At 37.9% G+C, this 26,536-nt stretch overlaps 2 protein-coding genes and 1 long non-coding RNA gene across 6 annotated transcripts; 1 reads left to right on the top strand and 2 right to left on the bottom strand.

The window, feature by feature from the left end:
• On the bottom strand, nucleotides 1–3,998 carry PABPC5 (poly(A) binding protein cytoplasmic 5). Of its 2 annotated transcripts, XM_009235027.4 has the most exons (2): nucleotides 3,696–3,865; nucleotides 1–3,155 (listed from the first exon to the last, which is right to left on the bottom strand). In XM_009235027.4, the coding sequence occupies exon 2, from the start codon at nucleotides 3,010–3,012 to the stop codon at nucleotides 1,864–1,866; it is 1,149 nt and encodes a 382-aa protein (XP_009233302.1). In that variant the 5' UTR covers nucleotides 3,013–3,155; nucleotides 3,696–3,865; the 3' UTR covers nucleotides 1–1,863.
• On the top strand, nucleotides 3,311–26,536 carry LOC134760906 (uncharacterized). 3 transcript variants are annotated; one of them, XR_010138980.1, is made up of 4 exons: nucleotides 3,311–3,767; nucleotides 19,651–19,738; nucleotides 20,129–20,197; nucleotides 26,397–26,536. It is a non-coding gene; the product is annotated as an uncharacterized LOC134760906 (long non-coding RNA). The 3 variants fall into 3 exon arrangements; XR_010138979.1 differs by lacking the exon at nucleotides 26,397–26,536 and having other exon boundaries at nucleotides 20,129–21,070; XR_010138978.1 differs by lacking the exon at nucleotides 26,397–26,536 and having other exon boundaries at nucleotides 3,311–3,775; nucleotides 20,129–21,070.
• On the bottom strand, nucleotides 16,014–16,904 carry LOC100450095 (TSC22 domain family protein 3-like). The gene is made up of 3 exons (XM_054544184.1): nucleotides 16,869–16,904; nucleotides 16,397–16,482; nucleotides 16,014–16,272 (listed from the first exon to the last, which is right to left on the bottom strand). The coding sequence occupies exons 1-3, from the start codon at nucleotides 16,902–16,904 to the stop codon at nucleotides 16,014–16,016; spliced, it is 381 nt and encodes a 126-aa protein (XP_054400159.1).

The raw sequence follows: 26,536 nt of genomic DNA, 5'->3' as shown, positions 1-26,536 counted from the left end.
TGATGATAGAGATTGATATTTATTGTCATGAAAAGATGATTATGGTTCAGTTTAAAATTAAAAATACAGAACAGTACATATAGTGTGGATTTTTGGTCAAAATGTTTGTGTATACATAGGAAAAAATATGAAAAGATATTTACACATTGAAAATATTAATTGTGGTATTTATGAACTGTGGAAATTTTACTTCCTTCTGCGTTGTGTACATTTTTTACAATGAGCATGTGTTATGTTTATAATCAATATAAACAGTGATTTCCATTTTGAAAATATTTGCAAATGAATAAACCTGTAATTTGTAGATAAACAAATACATAGAAACAGCTTATTGTCATTATTTTATGGTCAAAGAGCTAACAAAAGTGTTAACAAAATTATATATTTACATTTTACTATGTACGAAAATGAAGATTTGTATATAAGGTAATACAACTGACAGTAGAGACAAAACATATTCTAATGTTGAATCTGTGGCATAAGTGAATCATATTATAAAAAAGTAATTATTTAAATTTTACATAAATTAGGTATTTTCTTCTTCCTAAAAGGACTTGAACTGGTATATATTTTTAAAAAGGTAATACAAAAAATAGAAAAATAAGTGTAATATGAATGGAAGGCAGGCAATGAGGAGAACAGGAAACTGCAAATGAAATGTAGAGAATCTCCAATTTAGAAATTACAGGCTAATAAATGTAACGGCAATATTGAACAAAACATTTTTTTAAAATTTTCAAGCAGCCAAGACATAAAGAAAACCATATTGGTTTCACAGTTCTCGTATAATGGCTGGAGGCATATGACTTAATCCAAGAGACAATCTATTCCTTACCTTTGAAACACCTGTGAATATTATCAAAAGGACACGCTCAATAATTTACAAGAGATAACAAGTTTAATAGAAGGTGTTCTTCGAAGAAGTTTTTCAACATCATTCTGTGGAGTATTGCCTTTTATATTGACAGTTGATAAAACCCGAAGGTAAAATATTAAATTATTTATAGGTAAAGGCAATTCAGCACAGTTATTCATCTTTCTTGTTAATTTAACATGATCCAAGTATATGTACTAAGGGATTTAGAAAAATGAATGGTAGGACTGGTACTGAAAGTATCCTCACATACCAAATCTCTTAGGAAAGGTTTTTAAGATGCAATTCCTACTTTAAATAGCCACTGCCTAAAGTGTTAATTTTCTCAGTGACTAATTGAGAAAACACCAATATGCTTACTTCTTTGGGCAAGAAGTTAATACGACCACTCCCAACATTTAGTCAAAAGTACTATCAAGTCTGTAGCATGTTCACAACATATTAAAAAATGAAACAAGAATACGAATAAAGAAAATAAAATACATTTCACATTTTTTTGAAAAAAACATTCATTTTTGCATAATAATTTTAAGTGAAATTACGCAGATGTTAATTGGATCACATATGTTTTCCCCTGCTGTACGGACTTCTCAAAAAGCAAGTTAGAACTTTTCACTGTGATAGATTCAGAAGAACCATGTTGACAATATTTTCATGAAAAAAAATAGAGTATTACTGAAATAAGAAGGGAAATACACTCAATCAATTGCCTCACCTTGACTGTTCAGGAAAAAAAAGTGGAGGAATACACTTTATTCTACAGATTTCTAAGGATATTACATCAAAAAAAGTACAAAATGACAATTTTACAATTAGAAATTATGTTCTATTCTAAAATGAACAAAGTTTTCTGGTTTCGCATTTTTTTCAAAAGAAAGAATTCACTTAAAAAAAAACTTGTGAATTAGCATAAAATAACCCCTTGTCACAAAGGAGCCCAAACTAAGGAGGCACCAACTAAGGCTGAAACAAACTGAGCATTCTTATTCTCAGCACCTGCGCCTGGCCTGGCCCAGGGTGACATGCAGGGGCTTGGAGCCCACTATGCGGCCATTCATCTCATCCACTGCTTTGGTAGCCTCTTCAAAAGAGGAAAAGCAGACCACACCAAATCCTTTGCCTTGCCCCACTTCCATCATCACTTTGGCCCGACTAATTGACCCAAAGGAAGAAAATTCCTCCTTCAGTTTTTCATCATTGATTGTCTCATCCAAGTTCTTAATATAGATAGGCACCCCTGGGGGCCGACTTTTTTCTTTTAACCTCAGCCGTTCAAATCTCCGCCTCAACTCAGCCAGGCGTTCAATTTTCTTCTGTGCTCGCCCTACATAGAGGACTTTTCCATCGATGGACTTTCCATGCAAGTCTAGCACAGCCTTTTGGGCAGCCTCGTGTGTCTCATATCTCACAAATCCAAAGCCTTTAGATTTCCCACTGGCATCTCTTATTACTTTAACACTCTCAGTTGGCCCATATTCACAGAAAAGTTCCTTCAGTTTTTCGTCATCTATGTCGTCTCCAATGTTTTTAACGAAAACATTGGTGAAAGTTGCTCTATCCCTGGTTCTGACCTCAGCCGCCCGCTCTTCTGGGAATTTGAATCTGCCAACATACACCTGGCGGTTGTTGAGCCGCACTCCATTCATGTGCCAGATGGCTCTATTGGCAGCGGCCAGGCTGTCAAAGTGCACATAGGCATAACCCTTAGAGCCGTTGTCATCGCATACGACTTTGCAGGACAGAATGTTCCCAAAAGCAGAAAATAAGTAAAACAGGGCCCTATTGTCTATGGATTTGTCCAGGTTTTTGATGAATATATTTCCCACTCCAGACTTTCTTAAGCGGTCATCTGGCTGAGACCACATAAGGCGGAATGGTTTTCCATTAATCAAATCAAAATTCATGGTGTTCAAGGCCCACTCTGCATCCGCGGGAAAGCGGAAGTTAACATACCCATAGCCCAGGGGGCTGCGGGTCACCGGATCACGGCAGATTCGGGTGAATCGCAGAGGGCCAGCAGGCCTGAACTTCTTATAGAGCATGTCCTCGGTGACATCTGGGTCCAAGTCACCCACGTACAGAGCGGCCTTGAGATACTTCTTTTTCTTGCCAGCAGGATTAGGCTCCCCGCTCCCCATCTCTCTGAGCACTGGGAGGAGGTTCTCTTTGAAGAGAAAAAAGGCTGCTTTCTCTAAGCTATGGGCCAAACAGCTGTTCACGAACAGAAAAAGCCAAGGCAGGCAAAAGGAAGCTAAAAGCAGACTCAGAATCACTGTCGAGGCTGAGAAAATGAAGTTCAGAAACAGCTGGTCAGCAGGCTCAGAACAAACACATCAGACAAAAAGGCGCCCCAAATACGAATCTATTCTCCCTGCGGGGACTTAAAATTGTCACCCGTTTAGATTTAAAATCAGTTTCAAAAGCCAGTACCAGAAACGTAATTTTCCTGTCCCCGTGAAATTGTGAGAAGCCACCAAGCAGCTGGCTGGTTCCCCACAACTAGCATTGCAGACAGAGGCCTCCCGACCCGTTTTCTGCATAAATATAGGCCTAGAGCTCCTGTTGGTTTAAAATGATATCAACAAGGGCAGGGACCGAGCGCGTATTCCTCCGCCGGCTGCCTGGCCAGTCTCGGGCTGGCTAGCCTTTCGCTAAGGCCTCTCCGCACTCAGCGTCTGCGAAAGGGTACACTAGACACTTGGTGCGATGAGACCGGCAGGCAGGCTGCAGGCAGCGGATAGGACACAGAGACAGACAGACAGACACACGCGCGGGGGATCGAAGACCGCCCAGATACCCAAGATGCCCACTGGGTACGGACCGAGTGAGGCGCGGTGATTTCAGCAGCCTGAGGCTCGAGGCAGGTCCGGAGAGACTGACTGGCAAACGCGCAGTGAGTGGGTCAGCTCTGACGCGAGGCGGGTCTGGCCAGATGCGGGGCGGAGTCAGCGAAGAAGGGCAGATGCGCGGCGGGCGGTCCCAGCGCAGACCGATGGGCTGGGGTTTCTCTCCGCAGGACAGTCCAACGGAGGGACCAAGAGCCAGTAGCAGTGATAGGGAGGGGGGACAGGCGGGGCGCGAGAAACCCGGAACCGTGCTAAGTAACTTCCCGCTTCCTCTGTACCAAGATTAAAAAAAAAGAAAGAGAGAGAGAGAGAGAAAGAGAGAGAGAGAGAAGGAGAGAAAGAAAAATCTAAGATGGCTTTTAGATGTTTCTTATATTTTAAATGTTATTGATTATTTAAAATACTACATTTAAGCCGAACATCTAAAAATCACATAAGAAGATGACGACCTGGGCAAAAATAATAAGTTTTAAAAAACTAATTATCAAAATCATTTAAGCTTAGGGAAAAGGATAGGTTGCATACTTTCCTGAGTGCATTGGAAAGTCAAAGTTTACAAATGTCCTGGGCTCCCAATCCAGTGCTAAAGGATCACAGGGTCAAGTAGAACACAGGACCATGTTGCCTTTGGCTTTTAGCCTTACTTTATTAATCTCCAACATAATGGTAATATTTTCCTCAGGTGGTAGGCAAAGAGATCTTTTCTCTGATCCCATAATACTCAGGTTTTAATGATTGGAGAGCCATATAATGGCTTTTGATGGTGTTTAGTGCCACAAAACGTTGAAACTGTTGAGCTGCCGCGAAAATTACAGTTACAAAATCTCAGTTAAAGAGATAAAAGCCACAGAATCAATACAAAATATGTAAGTAATATTTATAGATGAAATAAACATGTTAAGATATATGCACTTTACACAATTATGAATTTCAGCATGAGTTGTCAACTTGAAACCCTTGCAGGAAACAGTGCCATCAGACTGGACTCAACTCAGCGGTTTCTCAACAATATCTCTCTTCAGAGTATTTGAGAAACCCTTTTGGAGAGAAATTTTGACCGTGTTTTCAGAAATTCACTGGTATCTAGCATGCGCAAACAACACTTCAAGAAGCTCCTTCCACAATTCCTACCCCTACAGAAAAATCCAAACAAAACATCTATCACTACTCTTAGGCTGGATAAGATCCTGGGAAAAAAAGATTGTAAGAGAAGGACATTACCTTAGTGGGTGTTTTCCTAATAAGTCCTCAGAATAAGAGGCTAAATTAAGGTATTCATTCACTTTCTACATTTTACAGTGTCTATTAGACTGTAGAGTTGACATTAAACCTCATTATTTACTCAAAAACTTGGTAATTTTCTTTACTATTTTTTTTTTGCTTGCTTTCTAGTATTCTTGGTTAATTAAGACATGGAGATTTTGAGAAAAGGCAAATATGAACAATGATATTATAGACTAATAAATGGGTTTTACAGTGTGACCAGAGTGACCAACATGTGGAAACACTTGTGAACATCTGCTTAGTTTATTGCATTTTGAATATATTTTTATAAACATATTTTCTTTTATGCATAATTAACAATGGGTTAGAATTCTAGTCTGTTTTGGACTTTTCTCATTTTTAAAATTGCCTTATTGAAAATAGTAAAATAACAACATAAATCCAATTTCCACAATCTCATCATTGATTCAAATCAATATTTTCATCTGTTCCTGTAACCAACTAAATGTTGTCCATATTCAAATTTATTTGTACATATTTTCTCTAAGATTATAGTTAGAATTGATTTATTAAAATACACGTTTTCAAAATAATCACTTCTCTACACTTTCCACTTCCATTCAACATAGTACTGGAAACCTTAGGCAGAGCAATTAGGCAAGAGAAGGAAATAAAAGCATCAAAATCAGAAAGAAAAAAGTAAATTAATCTTTGTTTGCAGATGGCATAATCTTATCTGTAGAAAACCCTAAAGTCTAATATTTTTAAAATCTCCATACTATCCAAACTGATCAATATAATCCCTATCAAAAGCCCAATGGCATTTTTTTTTTTTTACAGAGATAGAAAAAACAACCTAAAATTCATTTGGAGCCACAAAAAACCCTGAATAACCAAAGCAATCTGAGAAAGAAGAAAAAAGCTGGAGACACCATTCTTCCTGATTTCAAAACATGTTACAAAGCTACAGTAATTACAACACTGTAGCACTGTCGTAAAAAACAGACATATAGGCCAATGAGGCAGAATAAAGAGCCCAGAAATAAACCCACACATGTACAGTTAACTGGTCTTTGACAAAGGTGCCAAGAAAACACAATGAAGAAAGGATTGTCTCTTTCACAAATAGTGTTAAAAACTTGGATATACGTAAAATTGGATCCTTATCTTACACTGTACACAAAAATCAATTCAAAATACAGACTTTCAACCTGATCCGAAACTATAAAATTTTAGAAGAAAACAGGGTAAGAGCTTCCTGACATTGGTCTTACCAATGACTTCTTGTATATGACACCAAAACACAAGCAAAAAAAAAAAAAAAAAAAAAAAAAGAGTATAGAAAAAGACTACATCAAATTAAAAGGCTTCTGCACAGCAAAATAAACAATCAGTGTAAAGGCAGCTTACAGAATGGGAAAAAATTTTTGTAAAACAAGTTTTTGATAAGGGGTTATCATCCCCAAAATAAAAGGAACTTTTACAACTTAATAGCAAAAACAAACAAACAAACAGTTTAAATAGTCATCTCTCAAAAGAAGGAATATAAATGGCTAATGGGTAAATGAAAAGATGCTCAACATCATAATCATCATTGAAATGCAAATCAATCCCTTAATGAGATGTCACCTCGCATCTGTTGAGATGGCTATTATAAAAATCAAAACATAACAAATGTTGGCCAGTATGTGGAAGAATTGGAATCCATTACCTTTGGTGGGAATGTAAAGTGGTACAACTGCTGTGGTAAACAGTATGGAGGTTCTTCAAAAACTTAAAAGTAGAAATTCCATATGAAGCAGCAATCCTACTAGGATTGCTAAATCCTTACAAGGTAACATGTAACCTTACTCCTGCAATCTGCCAACATTCATGCTCTCTACCCCTCCCCACACACAACTAATTCAGTTAATATGTATCCAAGTTCTACTGGATAGTAGTCACATATATTTAGGTATATAGCCAAAGTAATTGAAATCAGAATCTCAGAGATATTTGCACTGCCGAGTTAATTACAGCATTATTTACCATAACTAAGTCTTGCAAATGACATAAATGTCCATTGATGGTTGAATGCATAAAGAAACTGTGGTATAAACATACAATGGAATATTATTCAGCCTAAAAAAAAAAGAAATCCTGCAGCGTGTGGCAACAGGGATGGGATGGAGCTCAAGAACATTATGTGAAGTGAAATAAGCCAATCACGGAACGGCAAATAGTGCATGATTCCATGTCAATGACATATTTAGAATAGTTAGACTCATAGAAACAGAGAGTAGAGTGGTGGTTGGGAGTGACTGCTGGAGGGGAACTGGGGAATTCAGTGGATATAAAGTTTTGGTTGCACAAGATGAACAAGTTCCAGAGATCTGCTGTACAACATTGTGCCTATATTTAAAAATACTGTATTGTGCTCTTAAAAAGTTTGTTAGAAGGATTGATCGCATGTTAAGTGTTCGTAGTACAATTTTTTTAAAAAATCATTCAACTGTGAAGAAATATGAGTATTAAAAAACATAATAAAAATAATATAACAACTTTAAATATATTTTGAGTTAGTTTGCCATCTCCTCAGGGTGATTTTTTATTTTAAAATATTTAATTGACAAAGATTGCATATATTCAAGATGTACAATGTGATGATTTGCTATATGTATGCATTGTATAATGATGACTAAAATCAGATTGATTAACACATCTTAGAGTGCCCTTTTAATTAGATACTATTAGTTTAAAATAAATACTTAGAATAGTACATGTGAATTTATGCAATTACTATGTATTCAGAATCCAGTGTATTTAGAGTTTTATATATAATTAAGCTATTTTCTGTTATGATACATTGAAACAAGGTAGGCGAGCGTTGCCTACTCAGCAGATAGTCTCAGACAAATTTCTGTTTCCTTGCTAGCGCTTGTTAACTGAACACATGTCTCATATAGGGAAAATATATGTTTAGCACATTCTCTGATTAGAAATCTTGATTTGTAGTCCTTTCACTTGACCTAGAAGAATAAATAAAAGAATAATAATTTTAAAAGATGTGAACATTATGCTTTATTTTAAATTTTAAAATTGTTGTAAAATACATGTAACAAAAATTACCATCTTAATGATTTTTAAGTGTTTAAGCGGTATTAGGAACATTCATATTGTTGTGCAACCATCACCATTATCTATCTCCAGAACTCTTTTTATCTTGTTAAATTGAAACTCTATACCTATTAACCTGTGCTTTTAGATGACATTTAAAATATATTAAACCATTTCTTTATCGTTGGACATTAAAGCTGCTTTTAGTTATTTTAGTATTATAACAAACAATGCTATAATAAACATCCACATTACATAATTTTATATATTATTGATTCTATTTCTATTAACTAGATTCTCAGAAGTGGGGATTGCACAATTAAATGGTATGTATATTATGAAATGTTATTATATACTGTCAGACTTGTTTCAAATATGCTGTAGCAATTTATCTATTTTGCCAAAAACATGAAAAATTAGAGGAACTTGGAATTTCTAGCAAAATAGAAATTACCAAATTTCATTGAAAGGAAAAAAGAACAATAGCCTTAGAAAAAATTACAGAACGATTACACATATGCTACTAAAAAAACAAACAGGAACAGGTGATTTTATAGTTGAGTACTGTTACATAACCTTTGAGAAAACATAAGGCATGGTGGCTCACTCCTGCAATCCCAGCACTTTGGGAGGCCGAGGCAGAAGAATTGCTTGAGCCCAGGAGTTCAACAGCAGCCTGTTCAACATGGAAAGACCCCAGCTAATTAAACTATTAGCTGGGTGTGATGGCAGGCACCTGCGTTAGCAGCTACTCAGTGAAGTGAGAGTATCGCTTGAGCCCAGGAGGCGGAGGCTGCAGCAGGCCATGTTCATGCCACTACACTCCAGCCTAGGCAACAGAGCAAGACCCTGTCTCAAAAAAAAAAAAAAAAAAAGAAAGAAAATACATGTACAGCCAATGGCATTCCAACCATAAAAATGCATATTCAACCATAAAAGCTCCTGAATCATTTTTATAACATTATCTCTGAGCGAGTAGTCACATAAACTTAGCCCATGTTTTCAAAGCAGACTAATGTATATATTCATGGTCAGTCCATTTACCAGTAGAACTTGGATATATATGGACTCAATTAGGTGTGTGCGGGGCAGGGTAGAGAGTGTGAGAGTTGCAGATTGCAGGAGAAGGTTACACGTTAGCTTGTAAGGATTAAGAAAGGAATATGTGGCAGGAAGCTAATTGAAGACTTCTGGTTTAGAACATCAAAGCAAACCAAACCATCTTCCAAATACTGACCATCATATATTAACATTTTGTCCTCATTTGTGGAATGTCCTTTCAAAAATATAAAACATGGAGAACACTTCTCCGCAAATGAGGAAAAGTTAAAATTGTGACAAGCAGATGATTGAGGAAAAGCCTCTGCCTTTCCTTACATAAAACTGCGGATGTAAAACAATACATTATTGTTTAATCAATATCAATGGAAAAATCGTAGAGTTTCTTTCTCTTAAAGCATCCTGTGTCCCCAAATCTCTGCCTTGTGTTTATGAACATACTAATAAGGCAATTCCTGTGAAAGCTGATGGGACTCCCCTTTTATAGTTCTCAGTCATCCACATTAATCCACATAATAGAAAACAGGAACTGTGTACCCATTTTCTTCTGAGAGTGATCATTATTTGTCTGCTTTTTTACATATAGCAGTAGTTATATCAATTGCACATTATATTTAAAGGGTAAAATATCTTCATTTTCCATTTGGTCTTTTAATTCCTTAGTACTTCTCCTTTGCCACTGTCTAAAATATGCTCTTAAAAAAGTTTTTTTATTATAAAATTTCCTTTCCATATATTTCGTTTTGGGGGTGAGGTGGCATAAAAATATTTTACCCTTATAAAATGTAATGAATATTTCTACTATTATTTTACTAATATTATACCTTTACTTCCTTACTTTGTCCTTTAAACCTAATTCCTGTGCAATATCAGAGAGTGTAAATGACAATACTAGAATCTGACAATGTGAAAACTCAAAGAAACTCCAAGGCTTAAAGTTAACTAATGCATCTGATCCGAGAAGAAACACACATTCTAATTACTTTGATTTTTCTCAATAAAGAATCATCAGTAATACTTACCTTTGGTTTATATTATAATCAAAATAAGTATTTGTTGACTTGGAGCAATACTTAAGCTCTAGCACATTTCCATTAGAAATACAGTTTAAAAATTTATATATACATATTATATATATATTTCTCCAAATATGTTGAATTTATTTGGGAATTCGAAATGAAGTTTATAACCTGAGATGCACAGCTATGCCAAGTCATGAATGCTCAATTTGAAGAGGCAGAGTAAAGGGAAGCTGATATTGACAAAAAAATAAGTTCACATAAGTTGCTTGGAAATAGAGTTCATTGGTTTTGGAGAATCAAAGACAGAGTTGGCGTAAGTTCATTGGTGGAAACGTCATTACTGGAAAGGTGTTCTTTTAAGAGCATCTTATATGAATTATTACAGTATTGAAGAAATAATTTCTTTGAGGGTTATTTTATTTTTTAAAACTTTTTGTTTCCATAGGTTTTTGGGGAACAGGTGGTATTTGGTTACATGAGTAAGTTCTTTAGTGGTGATTTGTGAGATTTTGCTGCAGCCATCACCCCGGAGGTATGCACTGAACACAATGTAGCCTTTTAGCTCTCACCTGCCTCCCACCCTTTCCCCAGAGTCCCCAAAGTCCATTGTATCATTCTTATGCCTTTGCATCCTGATAGCTTAGCTCCCACTTATGAGTGAGAACATGCGATGTTTACTTTTCCATTCCTGAGTTACTTCACTTAGCATAATAGTCTCCAGTTCTATCCAGGTTGCTGCAAATGTCATTAATTCATTTCTTTTTATGGCTGAGTAGTATTCCATCATATAGATATATACGTGTGTGTGTGTGTGTGTGTGTGTGTGTGTGGCACAATATCTTTATCCACTTGTTGATTGTTGGGCATTTGGGCTCGTTCCATATTTTTGCAATTGTAAATTGTGCTGCTATAAACATGCATGTGCAAGTATCTTTTTCATATAATGACTTCTTTTCCTCTGGGCAGATACCCAGTAGTGGGATTGCTGGATCAAATGGTAGTTCTACTTTTAATTCTTTAAGGAATCTCCACACTGTTTTCCATGGTGGTTGTACTAGTTTACATTCCCACCAGCAATGTAGAAGTGTTCTCATTTCACTGCGTCCATGCCAATGTCTATTATTTTTCGATTTTTTCATTATGGCCATTCTTGCAGGAGTAAGGTGGTGTCACATTGTGGTTTTGATTTGCATTTCCTTGGTCATTAGTGATACTGAGCATGTTTTCATATGTTTGCTGGCCATTTGTATATCTTCTTTTGAGAATTGTCTGTTTATATCTTTAGGGACTTTTTGATGGGATGGTTTGTTTTTTTTTTCTTGCTGATTTGAGTTCCTTGTAGATTGTGGATATTAGTCCTTTGTTGGATGTATAGATTGTGAAGATTTTCTCCTACTCTGTGGGTTGTCTGTTTACTCTGCTGACTGGTCCTTTTGCTGTGCAGAAACCATTCTAGACATTGGCTTAGGCAAAGACTTCATGACCAAGAACTCAAAAGCAAATGCAACAAAGACAAAGATAAATAGGTAGGAATTAATATTAAAATTAGATTTAAATTTAAATAGAAGGGACAAATCTGCCTCAAAAAATCAAAGGATATAAGAGGTCCTGGTATAGTTACTGTTGATTGAAATGTCCTGATTGTGGCTCAAATTTTTTATCCTTATTTCTTTTCATGGTTGTTAAAGTCTGAATTCTAGACTTTGGTTGCTGAAATAGCCTTGAAACTGATTTACTATTAAGACAAAAAAATCATTCATTAATAATGTGGGGACATTTGTTTTGGTTAATTTGTTGACGTACTTGTGGCTCCAATAATACTGAAATAACCTTTAAAATGTTTGGATACATTATTTATCAACTTAAGTGAGCTCTCTGTTTCAGTTTGACTGCTAGGTATTTCACGTTTGCTTCAACTCTCCCCCCACCCCACCAACACGACATGTATTTTTCTTCACATGATTGTTTACAAATCTTATTTCATTTTCATGACACAATATATGATGATATTAAGGTGCATTTTAAGATCTATTTGATCATTTTAAGATCTATTTGCAGTCCCCTTACTTATATAAAGTATATTTATTAAGGGAACCCTATGTGTCAGGCACTATGCTTGGCCTAGGGGATAGGATGTTGAACAAGATAGACATGGTCTCTGCTATACATAGTAGCTTTTACATTCTAGAGGGGGGAATATAATTTTAAAAAAACATAAGAAATAAGTGAATTTTAATTTATGACATGCTTACAGGAAGCGTGGTGCTGGCATCTGCTCAGTTTTTAGGGAGACCTCAGGCAGCTTTTATTCAAGGTGGAAGGTGAAATAGGAGCAGACACTTCTCATGGTGATAACAGGTACAAGGTGAGGGCGGGGTGCCACACTTTTCAACAACCAGATCTTGCAACTCAACAATTAAGATTGAGGAGGCAGAATAAAAATGGAAGATAAAAATCAAAAGAAAGAAGGACAATGAATAGAAAACAGTAAAAAATGTTGCAGATATTAACCAAATTATATCAGTAATCACCTTAAATATCAATTATCTAAATACAGCAATTAAAAGACAGAGACTGTCAGAGTGGATTATAAAAGACCCAACTGTGTGTTGTCTTAAAAAAAAAAAAACTATTTTCAATATAAAGACACATCTAGATTAAAAGTAAAGGGATAAAGAAAGTGAGTGGCTATATCAATTCCAGAGAGAGTAGACTCCAGAGCAAGAATAACTGTCAAGGATAAAGAAGACTGTTACCTAGTGATAAAAAAGTCAATTATTCAAAGAGACATAATAATATTTAATGAATGTGTCTAAAAACAGAGTGTCAATATAGATGTGGCAAAGCTAATAGAAATGCAAGGAAAACAATACTAATCTACTATTATATTGGAATACTTCACACCCCTCAGTCAGAAATGAACAGATCCAGCGAGAAGATTATCAGGAAAGATACAGTTGAACTTAACAACATTATCAATCAATTGGATCTAATAGACACCTATAGTATATTTTACCCAGCAACAGGAGAAAACACATTATCCTCAAGCTTACACGAATTCAGCAAGATAGACCTTATTCTAGGCCACAAAACACACTAAACCAAATTTAAAAGAATATAAATTATACAATGTGTGCTCTCAGAGCACAATGGAAATAATTAGAAACCAACAACAGAAAGATAGCCGGAAAACCACAAAATACATAAAGATTAAGCAACACACTAATAAGTAAGACACAAGGCTACGAAAAAGTCTCAAGAGAAATTTAAAAATACTTTGAACTAAATGAAAACGACAATACAACTTATCAAAAATCATGTGATGCCACAAAACTAGTGCTTACAAGGAAATCTATGGCAGTGAATTAATATGAATTTATATATTAAAAAGAAGAAAGATCTGAAATGAGTAATCTAAGCTTCCACCTTATGAAACTAGAAAAAGACCAAATTGAATCCAAAGTAAGCAGAAGAAATAATATAACACATATTTACAATAAATGCAACTCTAGTTTCAAATAACACTATGCCACTTTGGAAGCAGTACAAGTACCCTCTAATGAAGTATTGCTAATTTCTCCTTCCCATTCCTCTATAATAACTGTCATTCATTTAACTTATCTATAGCTATAATAATTGTATACATTGTTGCTATTATTATTTTGAACAAACTTATTTGTTAGATCATTAAAAATAAGAAATATGTTTTATTTTACCTTCATTTATTCATTTACTAATGTTCTCATTTTCTTTATTTAGGTCCAAGTTTCTGACCTATGTGATTTTCCTTATCTTTAAATAAATATTTTTAACCTTTCTTGCCAGGTAGTCTTACTGGCAGCAATTGCATCAATTTTTGTTTGTCTGGAAGAGTCTTTATTTGTCCTTCACTTTTGAAAATTAATTTGGCTAGATGGATAATTTGAGTTGGTGGGTTGTTTTCAAGACTTTAAATATTTTATTGTACTTTCTTGTTGTTAGCAGTTTTTTTTTCAGAAAAAAAAGAGGAAAGTTTATTGAAATTTCAAGCTACATTTGAAAAATCAAAACCCAAATCCTGGAAACATACATCAGGATAATGTGTCAGAAACTATCACACACTCCCTGTATTGGTCCTTTCTCATGCTGCTATGAAGAAATACCGGAGACTTCATTTATGGAGAAAAGAGGTTTTAACTGGCTCACAGTTCCACATGGCTGGGAAAATGCCTCAGGAAACTTACAGTCATGGTGGAAGTCATCTCTTCACAGGGCAGCAAGAGAGAGAATGAGTGCCAAGTGGAGGGGGAAGCACTTTATAAAACCATCAGATCTCGTGAGAACTCACTCACTATCACCAGAACAGCATAGGGAAAACCATCCCCATGATTCAATTATCTTCACCTGGTCCCGCCCTTGACACGGGGATTATTACAATTCAAGGTGAGATTTGGGTAGGGACACAGAGCCAAAGTATATCACTCTCCTACAGACAAGCTCCCTGTGTACACCTCCCAGGCTCCATTTGATTAAAGCCATTCCCTTGTCCATCCCTCATCCACAGTAGGACGCTCTCCTTCTTTTCATTTGTAAGTTTTCCACATAATTATTTATTTATTTTTAAATAATTAAAAATAATTTAAATGACACTGTGAAGTGCAAACTGGTCCGTTAACCCCATTCTATGAAGTCAGCACCAGTGAATGGTGGGTATGGCATTCAAATGACTTCATGTGTCTTCAGTGGACAGCTGGGGAAAGGATTGCAGCAGTAAGGCATCTGTGGCTGCATTCAGAGACTGGCACCCTCCCTGCCTTTACTTACGAGTCTTACTTAACCTAAAGGAGAAACTGCATCAATATGGTAAATGAACACAGTCAAAAGACTTGGCCTTAAGAGATAAGGTACCAGTCAATACTCCCAAAGCTGTTTAGGCCCTTCAATGTGTAGGTGGATGAGTGTATGTATATATCACTACACCAAGATACAGATCTAGCCCTATGGGGGTGTGTGTGTGTTTGTGTGTGTGTGTGTGCATGCATTTGTGACTTTAAGAAAATCTATGCCAATACTAACCAAGCAGAACTTTGTAAGCAGTTATCCTAAAGCTGTAATCTCACACTGCACTGTGTACAAAACCATGCTTTATACCTTATTAACCAACAGAAGGCTGACTTGGCTCAATCTGTCCCATCTGTGTCCTCTGCTTTCACAAAGCAGAGGACAAAAGGGAGGCTGCCTCTGCTTAAAACACAAGTGACTTATTCCTAGGAACAGTTATTGTCAGGTGAAGTCATTGAAGATGTCCATGGAATAAGAAACAGGCCCCTTATACTTTCTGGAGCAAACTGGTATCACATCTCAAATTACCCTTCCTCTTTGCCAGTTGCAACTAAGTTTCCCAGTCCCTGGGAGGCCCCTGGGTGCAGTAGCATCAGAGGCTCACTGGCTTGGAGTTACTAGACCCCATGCAAATCAGCCTCCACAGATCTACTCTTTGTTGGGGATCTGTCACTATAGTGGACCCAGGTGGCCATGTCCTTTTTTCTTTTCTTTTCTTTTTTTTCTTTTTTCTTTTTTTTTTTTTTTTGACGGAGTCTTGTTCTGTCGTCCAGGCTGGAGTGCAATGGCACAATCTCAGCTCACTGCAGCCTCCACCTACCAGGTTCAAGCAATTCTCATGCCTCAGCCTCCTGAGTAGCTGGTATTACAGGTGTGTGCTACCACGCCCAGCTAATTTTTGTAGTTTTTTTAGTAGAGACGGGGTTTCACCAAGTTGGCCAAGCTGGTGGTTCTGTCCTCAGTGTGAGCAAAGCCACTGAAGTTATTTTACCTAGTTCTTTCCAGTTTGTTTTTGTCTCCCCAAGCATCATCTCATGAGAAGTTTACACCTTGCATAGCTGGTGTAACCACTTACACTGCAGAACCACCAAGGGCCTCAGGCACTTGGGATTCTGGAGCTTGCTCTTTAGGGCTCAGACCAGACTGGAACTTCTCCAGCTGCTCTGGGCTCACCAGGGTTTTCAAGAGGGTGTTCTTGCACTCCAGCTGGGAGTTCATCTCCATCAGCTCTAGTATCTGCTCCTTCAGAATCTCCACCTTTTCTCTCACAGCATGCATCAGATGATTCTTCATCACATCCAGGGATCCGTAGCCTGCTCTATCTTGTTGTCTACGGCCACCATGCTGGCTCTGGAGGCACTGACTTTAAAGCTAGCTAGGAATTCCTTCTGGGCTGGGAAGCTTGCAGCCTTCTCCAAAGCAGTGCATGGTGGACAGCCAGAAGCCTGCCCCACCCTGCACAGCCCTGCACAGCCCAGTCCACCTTCCCTCTGATTCTGGCTACCTCTGTGGCTGCAGCAGCTGGTTCTGACAGCACAGGCTGCAATTTAAAAAAAGAAGTCCAATATAATTCTTATCCTTGTTGCTTTCTAGTTACGGTATTTTTGTCCCTTATGACCTTTTTCAAGATTCTTTCTGTCTTTGATTTTCTTTATATAATTTTCGCAGGTGTAGACTTTTTGACATTTATACTGCTCTGTGTGCTTCGAAATTCCTGTAACTGTGGTTCGTGTCTGACATTAATCCTAGTAGATTCTCAGTCATTATTGCTTCAAGTATTTCTCCTGTTCCTTTCTCGTTTTCTTCTTTTCCCAGTATTCTCATTACATATATGTTATACCCTTTGTAGTAATCTCACATTTCTGTTCCATTTTTTTTTTCTGTATTTTTGTTCTTTGCATTTCAGTTTGTGAAATTTCTATTCACGTTATCTTCCAGTTCACTGTTTCCTTCATGGGCCATGTTCAATTTGCTAATGAGCCTGTCAAAGGTATTCTTCTTTTTTGTTACAGTGTTTTTTATTTCTAGCGTTTCTTTGTATTCTTTCTTAAAATTTCCATCTCATGACTTACATTATCCATCTGTTCTTGCGTGTTGACTTTTTTTTCATTAGAATATTTGGATTATTAAATCAGTTATTTTTAATTTTCTACCAGATAATCTTCAAATCTGTGTCATATCTGAATCCAGATCTTATATTTGCTCTGTCTCTTCAAATTGTATGGTCTTTTACTATCCTTTATAATTTTTTGTTGGAAGGAAGTCATGATCTATTGGATAACTGTGGTACATAGGTCTTTACTGATATATTGCTAGAATGTGGGTGGAAGGAGAATCATTATATTGCCCTATGGTTTGACCTCAGCCTTTTAGTGAGCCTGTTTCCCTGAGCTATGACCTTTGTAAGTGCTTCTCATCTTTCCTCCACCACCTAGGTGATGCAGGGAGTCCAGATATTGCTGGAGTTGAATATTTTCCTTCCAGGTGGGTTAGCCTCTGGTAAAACCCCAGTGGATACAGCTTTGACGAAATAGTCCTTCTTGAGGGCAGGCCTTGTGAAAAACTGAATGCTCTCAGAGTATTTCCTAATGGCTACTTTTCCTCTCCTCCTGCTGAAATAACTAAGACATTTTTCTCTGATGTTCACTGTGAGAACCTAGTTATCTCTTGGCAGTAAAACTCACAAAAATGTGAAAGCATCTCTAAGACTACCCCCACCTTGGAGCTTTTAACTCTCAAACTTTTTTCACACAAATCTTCCAGAAATGTATTAATTATTGTTTAGATTTTTCTACTCTGGATTGGTTAACATGGGGATTTCTGTGTGTGCATTTCTTCTTCAATAAGTTGTTATTCTATCTGCTTATCTTCCTCTCCAATTTTGGGGACAGTGGTTTGCCCTGTGCCCTGGGTTCTCTGATGAATCAATAATATGGTGTTGATTTTCAGTTTGTTCAGCTTTTGTTGTTGTTGTTGGACAGGACTGTTGACCTCCACATTCTTTACATGATGAGCTGGAAACTGGAAATTCCCTTTATGAACATTTCAAGTGGGAAAGTTTTCTGGGAACTTTTTGTCTCTGTATTGACATGTTAGTAATTCTTTTTTTTGAGCTGGAGTTTCGTTCTTGTCGCCCAGGCTGGAGTGCAGTGGCACAATCTTGGCTCACTGCGACCTCTGCCTCCCAGGTTCAAGCAATTCTCCTGCCTCAGCCTCCCTAGTAGATGGGATTACAAGCGCTTGCCACCATACCTGGCTAATTTTTGTGTTTTTGGTAGAGACAGCGTTTCTCCATGTTGGTCAGGCTTGTCTCGAACTCCTGACCTTAGATGATCTGCCTGCCTCGGCCTCCCAAAGTGCTAGGATTACAGGCGTGAGCCACCGCATTCAGCAGTAATTCTTATAACAAGATTTTCTGTCATTTATGAGTGGAAGCTGGCATGATGTTAGTCCTTGGGAGAAATTACTAGTCCTGTGCATCTTGAGTCAGAATAAAAGTTCAATTCAGAGAAAAAAACCTAACTATATAAAAACAGTGAACTAGGTAAAGACAAATACCAAAGTGATAAGTTTAGTTGTTTATCCAACAAGTTGCCTTTTATCATGTTGACAGCTATAGTATTTTTGTTTTTGTGGTTGGAAAACTGGAGTATCAATTAAGATGCTTTCAGCCACATGTATTAGAATACCAGACTAAAATGGAATTAAACCCTAGAGGTTTATTACTTTCACATAAAGAATACCAGAGAGAGATGGTTCAGGTGTTGGTTAAGTGGCTTCTTTTATTCTCTCAGGCTTCCCCTTGAGGGATCTCATCCTCACATACTTATAACTGAAGCCCCAGGAATCTCATGCTGACAGACTATATTTGATTCAGGCAAGGGCAAGGCAGAACATTTGCCTAGTTTGTCACTCCTAATCATGGAAGAAAACCTTTCTCTGAAGTCACATCCCAGCACAGAAGATTTCTTCTTGGATTCTATTGGCCCCAGTTGGTTTTCAGGCTCAAACCCTAGTGAAGAATCAGATATAAACATTAGGGCACCAAAAAAATCCAGGATGTTCATGTCTGTTTCTGAGAAAGAATATGAGAATAGTGTTTATAATATTATTTTTTAGAATAAAATGGCCTATTAAGAAAAAATATTTTACTTCTACATGAAATTTAGCATTTCAACATTGAAGTTGCTTATTATATGCATGTTGTAAATGTATCCATCAAATGTTAAGCTTTTCTCATATAATTTAATTTTTATCTGCTACCAATTCTTCAATACGTGAAGAAGAGAACTATATTAACCATGAATTTTTTGTTGAGTTAATTTCTTAGTTTAAACTGTTATCACTTGTGAAATTTATAACTACAGAAGAGCAGTATGTGAGAGACAGAGTAAAAATAGACATGTGAAGTCTGTTGTATTCGATCTAGCCGTAACATGATTATTTTGCAATGAAAGGTATAGTTCTGAATTTACTGGAACTACTTAATTCTTTTCCGTTGTAATTCAGGATAATAAACTACTTGAAAACATATGATGAAACTGAAGCACATAGTTCCTTTTTTACTTTAATAAGTGGATTCAGGTTAATTGCTTTTATTTTATATTGAAATGAATAGTTTGGTTAGGTCAGAGCTTAATAAAACATGTGAATGAATTTACGTGGTATAAAATCATATTTTTCTTATTTTTTTTCTGATGTGTTTCAGATAGAGTGATTAACCATCCCTGTTAATGTGGAACAGAGAGGTTTCCTGGGATACTGGACTTCCAGTGGTAAAAGTTGGAAAGTCTAAGGTAAGCCCAGAGGAATTGATCACTCTAGCTTCAGAGTGTCTTAAAGCTTGGAAGTATGTATTTTGGATTAGAATTCATGAATGAATTTTAGGCAGTTGGCAAATAAATGTATTTCATGGGGAGTCATCTTTCTGTCATCCTTAATATAAAACTCTTTGTTTTCTAATTTGGCTTTCTTAGTAAATTATTTGGCTTCTTTAACAGTTTCTGTAGTCACATCTTATTATTCTTTTGGTCTTTGCCTCTCATTTAAAAATAATTCTGATAATAATTAAGTTACAACATAGTATATAATATTTATTAAAAGTGTGGACTTTGTGAGAAGCATAACTTAGAAACAGAATCCATTGACTGTGAGTTTAACATATTGCATTGTGTTTTCATCTACAGCTGGCTGGCAAAATGTAACAATGGGAAAGAAGAAAACTCTAGGAAGAAACTTCAACAGTAAAATGAAACGTCTGTTTAGAGTTTAATATTTATTTAATAAAATATCCCCCCAGATCCACAATATTTTACTGGCAAAATTAGTCCTGACCCTTCCTAAAACTGTTTGACAATGAGAAGTTTCTGGTAATGCATAGTAGTATGTTTTAAGATAATATTTAGCTAGTGGCACCTTGCACCTCCTGTTATAATTAAGGTATTTTTTGTGTTAAATACATAATTTTAAAATGTTTGCTATGATAAATATAATGGTCTGCTACAGGTTTTCTATGGAAAGTCTTCAGCATTGACTACATTGAGAATTCTTGGAAAATATGTTTCAAATTTAAAAAAACTTAATGTACTCAAAGTTTTTGAGTAACACTTCTTTTACTTATATTATAGCTACTTAGTGTGGGTCTTTTATTTGCTTTCAATTTATTTATTTATTTAACAAATATTCACTATGGGCCAAGCACTATAATAGTAAACAAGTGATAGTGATGAACAAAACAAACACATTCCCTGTTTTCCATGGTGGTTTTCAAAGTCTTTTTATAAAATAAAACAATATTTCTCTGCCTTTCAGTGCTAGTTATTTCAAATCCTTTTAGAAATTAGATAAGGTGTAATCAAATAATAAATTTTAGTTGAATTAGATTAAAGTTAATTTATGCAAAGCTTCTCACATAATTATTGTACTGGTGGGAAGAATTTTTAAGCCAGCTGAGGTTAACTGTGCAATCAATTCCCATGAAGATAACAAAAGGTAATTGGACTCTGAGTAGTTGAACAAAACTAAGTTATAATGCAAGTTATGTTTTCATCTATATATGAACCTCATATTTAGTCACTTCCAAGAGAAACTGCTGTGGGGTCATTGATGGTTCCTCTTCTTCTTTACCATTCATGGACTACCCAATACCTATGTCCTTTTTTTTTTAATGGACTGCAGCCTGGGACATACTCCCAAGTTTCCTTGGGAGCGCTCCTTCCTATGTCTTAATTAAATTTATTTCTACTTCTTAATACATTTTCTATCATTTTTTCTATCTTTGTATTAGCTCAGATACTTATAATCTCTCACACGGTTTAGTGGAGCATTCATATATTTAGTCTTCTTACCTCCAGGATTCTCTGTTCTCATCCCATCATTTACATTGGCACAAGAATACTCTAAATGTAGTCTAAATAGAATTATTTGTTTACAGAATAGAATGTAAATGTAAAATTTGTAGACTAGAATCTAAAAGTAAAATGTAAATACAATTTTGTTCCTCTCTTGCTTGAACATCTTCTATGGCTCCAGATATTTTCACTATAAGGATAAATTAGTCATTGCAAACAAAGTCCTTCATGACCTGATCAGTTAACCTTGTTTGCTTCATTCCCCACTGCTCTTTACCACATACCATATACAATTGCTTTATTGAAATAGTCTCTTCACCATTCATGCCATTTTCATGTCATACACTTTTATACTTCTGTGTTGTTCCCACTGTCTAGCATGTCTTTCTCTGTTTTTCTACCTTATCAACTCCTACTCACTTTTCAGTATTCCTTCTCTGAAACATACTGTTATTTCCTGATAGAGATAGTCTCATTCCCTCATTTGATTTCCCATAGCATATTACACAAATGTTTACTATGGAACTTGCCACACTTCATCATCACTTTACCTATCTTTCCAACTCTGCTACTGGTTTTTTAAGACCAGACACTAAGTCTTAAGAAACTTTGAAACTCCATCCCCTATCATAGAGATTAGCTAGTTAACTATCTAGTTAATATATGTCTTGCACTAATACTGCCTTAGTGTCTAAGACATAGCAATATGTCTTTTTTTTTTTTTTTTTTCACTTACAAACAATGAACATTTATTTCTCACATTTCTGGAGGCTGAAAAAGTCCAAGACAAAAATACCGGCAGATTTTGTGTCTTACGAGGGTCCACTTCTTGGTTGAAAGATGGCATTTTCTTGATGTGTCCTCACATGCTGGAAGGAGCAAGGCAGCTCTCTGGGGCCTCTTTTATAAGAGCACTAATCCCATTAATGAGAGCTCTCCCCTCATGAACAAATAATCTCCCAAAGGCCCCGCCTCTTAATACCATCATATTAGGGATTAGGTTTCAACATAATGAATTTTGGGGAGACACAAACATTCAGACCATAGTAACCATCTAAGCTTTGGTTTCTATTATACAGGGGCCCAACTTTGGGAGTCCTAGGAAAACGCCTTTATTTCTTTTTTTAGTCTGGCTTTCAAGACTATTGCCCCAGTAAGGTTTTTTTAAAAATCTAGTTGAAATTTAAAACTGAGCAATGACTATTTTGTCCTACGCTGTGTCTACTTCCTCCTCCCAAGACAGTAGGCCTTCATCTTATTGCATAATCTTAATGGCAGAAGAACAGCAGGTGCTTCTTCTTTTCTTCTTCTTCTCCTCCTCCTCTTCCTCTTCCTCCTCCTTTAGTAACTACCCACCAAAGAGGGAAAACACATTTGGATAATATTTTAAAACATTATCCTCGCATCTAAAATAATAAAATCGTGGGAAGTAGTGGAGTGTTGGCATCTGTTTTTTCATTATTTCTACTTCAAGAAAATGAGAATTGGTTTGCCAATAATTAAAATATTGAGTTATTTTTATTATATTTCACATAAACCTTAATTCAAGTTAATTATTGTTATCAAGAGAGGAATTTTGAAGACAGAGGGCAAAATCTTTTTTTTTTTTTTTTTACACAAATGTGTTTTTAATTATAGCATTAACAAAGATAAAGCAAAATCAGGGAAGTACAAAATAATTACATGCGAGTCTAACAAAATAAACATCATTTGTTCTTAGATTCTATGTACTTCCTCTAAACCTGCTGTTTTTCCAAATATTGGACCTTTTCCTCTTTACTAGTTTTCTTTCTTTTTTTTTTTTTTTTAAGTATTTATTGATCATTCTTGGGTGTTTCTCGGAGAGGGGGATATGGCAGGGTCATAGGATGATAGTGCAGAGAAGGTCAGGAGATAAACACATGAACAAAGGTCTCTGGTTTTCCTAGGCAGAGGTCCCTGCGGCCTTCTGCAGTGTTTGTGTCCCTGGGTACTTGAGATTAGGGAGTGGTGATGACTCTTAAAGAGCATGCTGCCTTCAAGCATCTGTTTAACAAAGCACATCTTGCACCGCCCTTAATCCATTTAACCCTGAGTTGACACAGCACATGTTTCAGAGAGCACGGGGCTGAGGGAAAGGCCCTAGATCAACAGCATCCCAAGGCAGAAGAATTTCTCCTAGTCAGAACAAAATGGAGTCTCCTATGCCCACCTCTTTCTACACAGACACAGCAACAATCTGATCTCTCCTTTCTTTTTCCCACACTTCCCCCACCTTCTTTTCAACAAAACCGCCATAGTCCTCATGGCCTGCTCCTGATGGTCGCTGTCTCTTTGGAGCTGTTGGGTACACCTCCCAGACAGGGCGGCCGGGCAGAGGCGCTCCTCACCTCCCAGATGGGGCGGCCGGGCAGAGGCGCTCCTCACTTCCCAGACGGGGTGGCCGGGCAGAGGCGCTCCTCACTTCCCAGAGGGGGCGGCCGGGCAGAGGCGCTCCTCACTTCCCAGACGGGGTGGCCGGGCAGAGGCGCTCCTCACTTCCCAGATGGGGCGGCCGGGCAGAGGCACTCCTCACCTCCCAGACGGGGCGGCCGGGCAGAGGCGCTCCTCACTTCCTCCCAGACGGGGTGGCGGCGGGGCAGAGGTGCTCCTCACTTCCCAGAGGGGGCGGCCGGGCAAAGGCGCTCCTCACTTCCCAGAGGGGGCGGCCGGGCAGAGGCGCTCCTCACTTCCCAGATGGGGCGGCCGGGCAGAGGCACTCCTCTCCTCCCAGACGGGGTGGCGAGGCAGAGGCACTCTTTGCTTCCCAGACGGGGTGGCGGCCGGGCAGAGGAGCTCCTCACCTCCCAGACGGGGTGGCGGCCAGGCAGAGGTGCTCCTCACCTCCCAGACGGGGCGGCCTGGCAGAGGTGCTCCTCATCTCCCAGACGGGGCGGCCAGGCAGAGGTGCTCCTCACTTCCTCCCAGACGGGGTGGCCACCGGGCAGAGGCACTTCTCACCTCCCAGACGATGGGTGTCCAGGTAGAGGCGCTCCTCACTTCCCAGACAGGGCGGCCGGGCAGAGACGCTCCTCACCTCCCAGACGAGGCGGCCGGGCAGAGGCGCTCCTCACTTCCTGCCAGACGGGGTGGCAGCCAGGCAGAGGCGCTCCTCACTTCCTAGATGGGGTGGCGGCGGGGAGGAGGCTGTAATCTTAGCACTTTAGGAGGCCAAGTCAGGCGGTTGGGAGGTGGAGGTTGTAGCCAGCCGAGATCACGCCACTGCACTCCAGCCTGAGCAACATTGAGCACTGAGTGAGCGAGACTCCATCTGCAATCCCAGCACCTCGGGAGGCCGAGGCGGGCAGATCACTCGAGGCCAGGAGCTGGAGACCAGCCCAGTCAACAGGGCAAAACCCCGTCTCCACCAAAAACACAAAAACCAGTCAGGCGTGGCGTCGCGCGCCTGCAATCCCAGGCACTCGGCAGGCTGAGGCAGGAGAATCACAGGAGCCCGAGACAGGGAGGTGGCAGCGAGCCGAGATCACCGCAGTACAGTCCCGCTTCGGCAACAGAGGGAGACCGAAAAAAGGAGAGGGAGACCGAAGGAGGGAGAGGGAGGGAGAGGGGGAGGGGGCGAGGGGGAGAGGGAGAGGGAGAGGGAGAGGAGCAATATGTCTTAATCATCAAAAAAACTAAATTGCTTATTCAGAATAACTTGATGAATAAATTATAAATTGCTTACTTGTTAGAAAATATAAGTGATTTTACCATTTGGACACTTTGAAAATGCTGAAATTATTTGCAAGGAAGATATTTAGAAGAGAACAGGTGCAATAGTGCTGCTCTGCAACTTACTATGAGAGCTTAGACAAGCTATTTAACCTTTGTAATCTTCATATTACTATGTTTCATGGAGATAAAATAGCATATACCTCATGGAGTTTGTTAAGGAAAAACCTAAGACAAGTTAAATTCAACAAAGTTTATTTGAGCAAGCAGTAGCTTCTAGAACCAGGCAGCATTCTGGACCAAAGATTATTCAGAATGCTCCCACCCCCAACATGGTGAGCTATATTTACAACCAGAAAACAGAAAATGACATATAGGGATTACTTGATTGGCGCAGTTTGCATTTGCCTTATTTGGGAATAATTTAGCAGTTTTCAGCAGCTTTTAGCAGCTTTCAGACCTTCAGCTGAAGGTCCGGCTGTTATAGTTGACTGAGACACTGTTGCTTCGTTACAAGGGCATACTACTATGTATGCTGACAACTTGTTTACACATCAAGCTAGACCACAGTTCATTATGTAAAAATGCCATTTTAAACCATACTTAATTTAGCAATTCCCCCCATTTGGTCATCCTCTCACCCAAGAGAGATTGACCAAAGCTATAGGCATGGGGAGTTACACCTTCCTCTGCAGCCTTCACAATCACTCTTCCGGATCCAGCAATTGTCAAGAATTTACAATTTCACAATGTAAAATAAGTTAGATGACTCTTATGTTTTATGTGTTTGTTATTCCAACTGTAATGAGGCCATTCAATGCACAGAAGACAGCTGTATATGGGTATTTAAAATTTTGGAGTGAATACAACACAATTCAATGCCAAGAAACTGAAACTCACCTTCCAGCAGGAGTCTTCATGAATTAACTAATGAAAATTGAACAACCGAAGGTTCAGGCACTAAGTGCAATTCATTAGTGTTTGAGTCCCATTGGTCATACTCCTTGTTTGGAATATGATGGAGAGCAAGGCCCATAGCATCCCGCAAGATTGCGTGATCTAAAGAGGTATTCAATTTTGTGGTTAGTCTGGTGACACAATTCACAGTGATCTGGAGATCCATTAACAGAAATGTAAATATTAGAAAACCTTAGAGCAGCCAAGCTTGCCATCCATTTGTCAGAGGGTAGCCTCTATGCATCTGAATCCCTGAGAGGTTTGGCCATAAAGTCCAAATTTTTTCCCACTATATGAATTAGTTTTACATTTCGTAACAACTGACATCCCAATACTGCCAAAAGTTAGGCATCAGAAACATAATGGGAACCTTTCCTCATTGAAAACAAATTTGTCCATATTCATTTCAACATGGATACTAATTTTGATTATTTTCCTTTTTGATTTCTGATTATAGAAAATACTAAGAGGATTTTCAGGAAAAGCTATTTGGAAGGCAGAAGGGAGACGGGACAAATAGCAAGATTTTTAAGTGAAGAGGCCGGCCCAATATAGGCCCTCGGGAGCTGGAAAGGAAGGCCACCTAGTGGCGTTTGA

The sequence above is a fragment of the Pongo abelii genome, chromosome X, assembly GCF_028885655.2.
Source record: "Pongo abelii isolate AG06213 chromosome X, NHGRI_mPonAbe1-v2.0_pri, whole genome shotgun sequence".
NCBI classification, from domain to species: Eukaryota; Metazoa; Chordata; class Mammalia; order Primates; family Hominidae; genus Pongo; species Pongo abelii.
The sequence above is the reverse complement of the archived record's forward strand: the minus strand, read 5'-3'. Positions and strand labels throughout refer to the sequence as shown.

Excerpts from the sequence above, each read along its gene's own strand:
- PABPC5 (XM_009235027.4), bottom strand. The coding sequence starts at position 3,012 with ATGGGGAGCGGGGAGCCTAATCCTGCTGGCAAGAAAAAGAAGTATCTC.
- LOC100450095 (XM_054544184.1), bottom strand. The coding sequence starts at position 16,904 with ATGGCCCATGAAGGAAACAGTGAACTGGAAGATAAC. Across the intron at positions 16,483-16,868 it reads ACAGTGAACTGGAAGATAAC|CCTGTGCTGTCAGAACCAGC; the intron begins GTGAATAGAAAT and ends TTTAAATTGCAG. Across the intron at positions 16,273-16,396 it reads GCTGTGCAGGGCTGTGCAGG|ACAACAAGATAGAGCAGGCT; the intron begins GTGGGGCAGGCT and ends TGGTGGCCGTAG.